A 9,043-nucleotide genomic window follows, 5' to 3' on the forward strand; every position below is an offset into this window, starting at 1 on the left:
TTCTACTGAATTGAATTAGCTCAGTTGGATAGCACTTTTCAACAACAAAAAAGTCCATTAAAGAACAAAAATTTTAATGTTTTACCATTGCACTACTAATTACTTATAATTAATATTACTTAATATATCCCAATTTTATATTAATATAGAAAATAAAAGAATTCTGAGAACTAAACCATGCAGAAACAGTCGATGAACCAGACAGGCAGAGGGACCCAGCAGAGACTAGCAAAGCCTGTAAGTCATCACATTCCATTAGAAACATCCAGTTGAAACCAGATGAAAAAGCACTGCAGCAATACTCCCCAACAACTGCTGGGACCACTGAACTCAGAAACACAGCAAGGTAAGCAATATGGGTATTTCTATCAGCATTGATATAATATTCTGTTTCTCCATATTAAAGAGTATTTGCAGTAACAGGTCAGGCTTGAATCCTAGTCATAACTATAATAAAGCAACAAAACAACTTTTTTTAAGCAGATCCCATGACATGTTCCTGGTGATCATTTATGTCTCTGAAGACACCAAGAAAGAAGAAAATTAACAGCTTATACAATTAAGTCAGAGGGGATGATAAAGTAGTAAAGACGTCAATTTTAGAAAAGAATAAGGATGAAATGACCCCTGTGTGAATGTGTGTTGTTTACATGGAATGTAACATTTCCTTTTATGTCTTTAACATTAATTTAAGCATTCAGTATCTGCGAAAATATGAATGTGTGATCTAATTCTAGTTAATGTATAGCACTTATGCTCCTTCATAAGTTATATTACATTTAAATATCACTGGGCCTTTGCTGTGTGTCTCCAAATAGACTGTTATCTTCTTGAGGGCAAGGAACATTGTCTACTCAAGGCATATGGCAGAGGTTTCTCAAGTGAACATTTGATAAATGCTGGTGAATGACCTCGATATTCTGCTTTCTGGTCAGAAATATTCTTTTAAAGACTTTATATCAGAGTGTCATCACACCATGATCAACCTTGTTTTTTTAATGAAAGGCCATGGTTTTGATTTAAATTAAAGAAGGAAGCTCAGAACTAGTTAGTAGCTGTTATTTTCTCCTGAAAAGCTTCTGACTTTACCCATACCCTATACCCACACTCCCAGATAAGCGAACCTTGCAGGATAGCTGGACCCAATATGGGTAGTGAGGACGAGAGACACATTGGAGAAAAGTAAAACCTTAGAGAGCACTAATGACCAAACATCAGAAGCTTGGACAGGGTCATGGTTTTTCTTTTTTTCTTTCTTTCTTTCTGTTTTTAATTGTTATTATGGGAAAAGTTCAAACATACACAGAAGTGAAGACAATAATATAATAAACTCCCACACCCCCATAACCCAGCTTCAAAAATTATGAAAACAAGTTTGACCTTATTACCTCTATGAAGCTACTCCAATCTGCCTTCTAGATTATTTGGAAGCAAACCTCAGTATCATTTCATCATTAACTTTTTCAGGATGGATTTCCACAAAGGCAAGAACTCTTCAATTTGACCTTATGCTCCTCAAACCAATAATATTTAACAGAATTGTATTTGACTTTGAAACACACCCAGTGTCCTGCTGTAAAAATTTATTTTTGATGTCAGTGTAAAAGTTTTTGGAATGCATTTGCAATACATATCAAAAGTAATATAAATTTTTATTCCTATTGATTACATAAATTGTATATTTATATAATCTGAATTTCCTCTGGAAATTTATCCTGAGGAAATAATCCAGATAATTGAAGAGGGAAAAAAGAACTATGTGTATTAAAATACTTATATGAAGACAGTAAAACAATAATTTGTTAAATTATGGTAAAGACATATGAAATACTTTATAAAATATAAATATAAAATTTTATATAACCAATAAAATAATTATAAAACTAGAAATAAGGGAAGTGTTTAAGTAAATTAATATAAGATGAAATTTTATTTCTTATTATTACAACTTGGTAAAAATACTTATTCATTTAAATAAACTTTGGAAAGGAACAATAAAAGAAAAACAAGATGGTAGGTTTATAGGTGTTTTTTGTCCTACATATTATTTATATATCATTGCTATAAACTTTTTATTTTAAAATACTTTGTTTTATCAAATCGTTTAATTTCATCATGTTATAATTCTACCATTTATCAATGCACAATCACCTGTCACTTCCTCCATGAATCTTCCTCTAATGACCTCCATATTAAATTTTCTCTTTAAATTCCTAGAGCACTTGACAGTCAATGCAGTACTGTTATTCACAAAAGTATCCTGAGAAATTTTTACTTACATATGTGATAATCAATACATTTTTATTTTGCAAGGTGGTTCCTTTCCTGAAAAACTAAAAGAACTGTATAGTATCACTAAATAAACTTTAACTTTTAGATACAATCGTCAGTATATTTCTCCCATTTCTTATATGCTCTTTAATCATGAGTGTTTACTTCTTATTTCAACAAAACTGATGAGTTAGGTCCAATAAGAATCCACCTGAAGCTAGTCTTTGTTTTCATTCCAAGTTCCTAAGATGAGCAGATCAAGTATCAGTGCTTCCAGATTTGTTTACTTCCTTTTTTAAAATAAAATAACAAAGCCAAATTACGTGTGATTTCTGAACTTTATTTTAGCAAAAGAACTCGCTCATCACACAAACTTTTCCCACCTACAGCCCAAATAGAGCAGCAAAGAAAGCATAGCTGCTTCAGCAAAGGCTGGGGTGAAACTGGCTTGCCAGAGACCAAGCACTCCACCTGCTGGCTAGCAATTCCCCATCAGGCTGCCCCAGGGCTCTTTAGAACTTATTTCATGAACCACTACAATAAAATGCTCAAATAGCCACACAAATTCGGGTGTACAGAAGTGGATGGTAACTGCCCATCACTAACAGGGAGCACTATCATGTTATAACAAATAGTGTAAAAGTTCACATCTGCCATACAAAAGATGCAGGTGATCAGAGCTGGATTAAGCACACCACTTAGCTACCTGCTGATGCCCATCTTAAAAGTCATTTTTTAAAATGACTTTAAAATGATTTTAAAAGATTGAACTTTCAAGCCAATATTTAAAAGATAGAGGACAGTGTACGACCCAGAACTCCTCTCAGGTACAGTACTATATATCACTGGTAAGACATCACTTGAGGCATGCCTAAGTAACAACTGTCATCTTTAAGAAGGGTGACTCCAACTAATTGCAGACCTTTTTTGTTTTGCTGAGACAAGTAAGCAATTCGAGCATCAGAACTAAATTGTCATGGGCAATAGCTGAAATGCTGCACATTGCCAACTAAGATTTTTCATGTGGTGTATAACCTCTCCTCTAAGTATCAAGCACATATTTAAGAGTGTCAGTTGGAAAGTTTACAAATTGTTAACCCTCCCTAGATGACGGACTGTCTCCACATGGCCCCAGTGTAAATATTATTAAAGTATGAGTTCTTTTGTTTTTTGTTTTCTTAATTTTTATTGGAGTCCAGTTGATTTACAATGTTGTGTTAGTTTCTGCTGTACAGCAAAGTGAATCGGTTATATGTATACATATATCCAGTCTTTTTTAGATTCTTTATCCACATAGGTTATTACAGAGTATTGAGTAGAGTTCCCTGTACTATACAGTAGATGCTTATTAGTTATCTATTTTATATATAGTAGTGTATATATGTCCATCCCAATCTCCCAGTTTATCCCACCCCCCATCCCCCACTTTCCCCTGGTAAGACTGTTTTCTACATCTGTGGCTCTACTTCTGTTTTGTAACTAAGTTCATTTGTACCATGTTTTTAGATTCCACATATAAGTGATATCATATGATATTTGTCTTTCTGTCTTACTTCAAAATGTGAGTTCTTTAAAATTTGAATTTGCACAAGGCAAGCACCACCTCTATCTATAATTTTGTATGACGTAGTGCTTTCAACTTGACATTCTAGTTTTAAATCTGTCTTAACTTCCTAACTAGATTAGAAATTTCACGAAAGCAGGGACCATGTCTCTTTCATTTCTGTATGCTCTACAGAGACTAGCATACTACCTTATAATAAATAGTAAAGTACTACTCTCCATTAGGCAAATTGCTACTGAATTATTAAATTACTTCCTTCATCAGGCTCTTCAAATTTCACTTAATTAACATAATTAATTGGTTTCACCTTCAAACCCTCCTCCACCTAATTCTCTAGCATTTATCTCACTGTTGGGATGGAAGTAATTTTAAACTGTATTCAGTACTGGGGCAGGTATGGTGGCAGGGCTGCTGAAGATCTCTTTGCATAAGGAACCCTCAGTCCCCTTCCCCAAGGAAGAAAAAAAAGAAGGTAAGCCTGACTCAGAAAACTAAGTCTTTTTTCGTTAGATGTGAAAAATAATTCTGAGCACATCATGATATCTCTTACTCAGACTTGTTATTGGCACAAAATTATGGATATCTGCAACCTAGGAAGAAGGGTATAAAAGAGCATGTGCAAGGGCTTGAATATGTAAAGGAAAGAAAATACTACTTTTGTAGCTGAAAAAGTACTGTATCTGATTTCTGGTAAGACTGAAACTTTTCATCAATTAATTACTACTATTTCTTCTTTTACTGCCTGTTCAGAGTTGTTTGCATGTTTACCTATTAGATTAGGACTGTTTTCTGTATTAATAACAAGACTAGTTAGAAACCAATACTTTTTAATATTTCCTGCATTTTAACCAGTTTGCTTTCAGTCCTTCTTACGTGGTCATCTTTGTTAGTCAAATTTTTGTGTGACTTTTTCCCATTGGTTTTAAGCTTATAAAGCCCTCCATATACATTTGAAAATTATCTGTTTTCTTCCAGCTATTTTATCATTTGATCTTTTTTACATATGTTACACTGATATTTTTAAATTAATGTTTAATCCCCCACAAGCTAGCCCATTATGCCAGGATCATTTATGGAATACTAATTTCTATTGATTTGAGATTCTACATTTACTATATGTTAAGTCAAATGTATAGAAGGGTCTTCTTTGGGGACTATTTTGTTCCATGATTCCAACTACTCTTGCACCTATACAATACTTGTTAATATTGTGTTTTTATACTGTTTTAATGTTTGAGGAGGAAAAAGTCCCAACATTACTTATCCTGAAAAAAGTAAGTAGTCTCACCTATTTAGTCTTTCAGATGTATTTTATGATTAATTTGTCAAGTTGTGTTAAAACAATGAATTAATTAGGAAGGAACTGACCACTTGGAAGCATTCAACCTCCCATCAAGGAGGAAGGTTCATCTCTCCATGTGTTTATCCTGAGGTAAATAGAACCACACATCTTTTCTAAAAGCTATGCCTTCAGATAATGGCATAGGACAGCTTTTAGAGAAATTTCCCACTTTTTCAGGGTAAGAAAGACTCCTCTCACCTAAATATCTGAATGGGGATGTAGTTGGTGATCTTCTAAATTCAAAGTCAGAAACTGGAGTTTTCACTTCATGATAAGATCTGAAAACCAGGAACCAAAAAAGAAAACAGTTTAACGTAAAATTTCTAGGAGAAAAAAGCGAAAATCAAAGTCCCAATTTGTGGTTATCAAATTGTAGTTTGCAACCCAATGGTGAGTTTGTGGAATATTTAATAGTCCTTTAACAAACAATTTATTTAAATGGAATTGAGATATGTTCTAATTTGTGGACATTTGTATCTGTCATGTGTGTGTGTGTGTGTACTGTATCTAAATCAAAGATAAAAATGAATTTCTGACCATGATACAATTTATTCCACCAGGGGTACTAGTGCATTTTCCTAAAATTAAGAGCAAAAATTATGTTCCTAATCCATTTTCAAAAATTTTCCCCTTCCCATTTCCAAACTGTATCTTTATAACTTGGAGGATAGGTTATGTTCATGTTTACTTTCTTGAGAGAAAACATCTTCATTCCTTCCCCCCATGCTTCTGAGGTTCCCAATATCTAGGCTAAGAACAATGGTCCTAGAAAGATAGGGCCCAGGTTAATTAGCATGTTGTTTACACAAAGAGAGGATGAGCCAGATCCCACACAGGTATAAAGGACTCCATTTTCTCCTTCTTTTCTCCCAAGAATTCAAATGAAATATCCAAGTGTCAGGCACATAGTAAGCCTATTCCAGGTGTGCATACTGAGGAACATTGTTCTCACTAGCTTCAAACTCTCAACCAAATTCACTCAGAAGGGTGTTGCTTATTCCTTCTTTCTCTGAGCCCAAAGTACAGACACAAGCAGGCTACAAACACCAGGCTTATTTTATTCATTCTGTGATGTACTCTTGCTACTTATTCCCTAATACCTTTGTGAAATGACATTATCTTCTTTCTGAGACTAACTCTAGCATATCTGAATAATGGTCAAGTGTAATATAGACAATTCTAAATAACTTAATTTATAACTTTACCAATGGAGAACCAGAGAGATAGTCAGAACTGCCCTGTCCCTTCCACGATGCCCACTGTCTCTCCAAGTGAGGTTTTAATCTAAGGAATCTTGAAAATAAACTGTTATCACGAGGATTTTTTGGTAAACATTCCAACGTTATATGTGTTGCCTTTGGATGCCTCTTAGGTTTGGAGAGCAAATAATTGACCTGTAAAGACATAAAGAGTGTTTTGAATATTGTAAATTAAGATAACAGAGTATACAAACAAAATGAGCAATTATTGCCCTGTAAACTCAGAGATCTTAATATTCTTCTGACCCTACTAATTTAATTCCAAATATTAGAAAAATCAATCTGGTTGGTCTATTCAATGTGGTGACTAGAGGTTGAGGAAATTAAGGGTCACTGGTAGTCAAGAGCTAACTATTTCAGATGTTATTAAATATTACTTGGAAATAATCACATTTATTAATAATCAGATGTTAGATAAACACAAATCTTTCCTATCTAGGATCTCCCCCCCTCCACAAGATCTAATGCCATAATTAATGCATCAACAAGTTGTATTATGTCACCCATATTTTTATACACTGACTCAAAACAACAAAAAATTGTTTTGAAGAACTTGCTGAGTTTTCTGAGAAATTCCTTAAATAGCATGCTACTTTGCTATTCATAAGGTAAAAGATTTCCTTGTCAAATCTATACATACAGCAGATATTTTTCAAGATTTCTAGTAAAGATTTACTATTGTATTTTTCAGGGATCATATTTGAAATATGGCTCAAAGTGACTTCCTCTACCCAGAGAACCCAAAAAGGCGACAAGAAGTAAATCGTCTTCACCAGGAGCTCCTTGACTGCTTATGTGACAGCTTCCATGCCACCAATAAGCTGATTGGGGTTTTAAATACGCACTTAGGGTGCAGGCTGGCCTCCATTGAAATGAAAAGAGATGCGACCATCAAAGAAAACTGTGATATCATCATCCAAGCCATGATGAAAATCCAAAAAGAATTGCAAAAGGTTGATGAGGCACTAAAAGATAAACTAGAGCCAACCCTTTATAGAAAACTTCAGGATATTAAGGAAAAAGAAACCGAGAAAATTGCAATAGTACAAAAAGTTATTTCAGTCATCCTGGGAGAAGCTACTTCTGCTGCCAGTGCAGTGGCTGTTAAACTCGTGGGCTCAAACATCACAACTGGCATAATTAACAAGTTGGTCACTGTGTTAGCTCAAATTGGTGCTTCTCTCCTTGGTAGCATAGGAGTTGCTGTTCTTGGCCTTGGCATAGATATGATCTTCCGTGCCATCCTGGGAGCAGTGGAGAAAACACAGCTTCAAGAAGCCATCAAAAGTTATGAGAAGCATCTGGTGGAATTCAAGTCAGCCTCAGAAAAATATCATCATGCCATTATTGAGGTCACCAACACAGTGAAACACCAAATGAAATAAACAGTTACTTTATTTGCCACTGGAATATTTTTCTGCTTCTTTCTCAATAATAGTGTTTTGCTTCTTTGATTAGGCTCATTTTCCATAAGTTCCCGAATAGACATAAATACCATAAACAACTCAGAAAGAGGACTCAAAGATGCTAAAACTAGATGACTCTAGAGAGTCTTCTATCAACGATGAATGCCTGGATCAGTTGGTGCTAGACCCTGTGAGTAAAAGATTACATCCTGGTATGTCTTCTCACTGTGCTCTACAGATCAACATTAGGGTGAATGCTATTGTAGACCAGCAGGTGTAGGGATTACCTTTTCCTTTCCTAATTCCCAGTCAAAATCCTTCAAATTTGTATTGAATGCACAGACTTTCACTTCTACCACCAGCTCAGACATCATTTAGTTCTAAGGGACATACTTAGTAACTTCTGCCCACATGCAAACACTGAGCCTTCCAATGGAATAGAAATACTACCGTAATTTTGACCATCAGTTTAAATCCAATTTTCTGTAAGTTGGAAGAGACTGAAATATGGTTTGTAGCAATTTACGTCAACGATGAAAGGAGGCAATCGTTCTGTAAACTTCTACTAACTACACACTGTAATCTGGATGGAACTTTAAGAGGGAAAAGTTAAAACTATAAAAGTTGTTTCTATAGTTGCAATCAACCCTGACCAACTGTGGTGTGATGATCAAATATCCCTCAAGTGAATGCCTGAACACTTTGGAACATTTTCAAGACAAGCAAATCCCAGGTATATAAATGAATTTAGTATGCAGGAGAAGCAACTGCTACTTACTGTTTTAAGAACTGTCATTTAAAGGAAAGTTGTAATTTATTACTTTATGAGTTTTAAAAAAAGCGAAATTTGATTTTCAATACTAGCAGAAAGCTTCCCTTGCTATATAAAACTTTAGGTGATCCATTTCATTAATTATCTAATTTCAGGAAAATCCCAAGGCTACAGAGGCCTAATGGTTCAGTTGAATTTCTGAAGATGCCAAGTGTTTGTTTTCTAAATACTTCACCAACCAATTACTCCCCAATGAGACTCCTACGTTCTACTTACAAACTTATTTTAAAAGTCATTCATGTTGACAAAGCGAGAGAGTGGCATGGACATATATACACTACCAAACGTAAAACGGATAGCTAGTGGGAAGCAGCTGCATGGCACAGGGAGATCAGCTCAGTGCTTTGGGACCACCTGGGGCCGGGGGGG

General features: G+C 34.8%; 1 protein-coding gene across 1 annotated transcript; it reads left to right on the forward strand.

Moving 5' to 3' along the window:
• Positions 1–313: 313 nt before the first annotated feature.
• SMCO3 (single-pass membrane protein with coiled-coil domains 3) lies at positions 314–7,821 on the forward strand. The gene is made up of 2 exons (XM_007454627.1): positions 314–346; positions 7,128–7,821. Exon 2 carries the CDS (start codon positions 7,144–7,146, stop codon positions 7,819–7,821), a length of 678 nt encoding a protein of 225 aa, XP_007454689.1. The 5' UTR covers positions 314–346; positions 7,128–7,143.
• Positions 7,822–9,043: the final 1,222 nt, after the last annotated feature.

Source organism: Lipotes vexillifer, unplaced genomic scaffold, assembly GCF_000442215.2.
Source record: "Lipotes vexillifer unplaced genomic scaffold, Lipotes_vexillifer_v1.1 scaffold911, whole genome shotgun sequence".
NCBI lineage: Eukaryota > Metazoa > Chordata > Mammalia > Artiodactyla > Lipotidae > Lipotes > Lipotes vexillifer.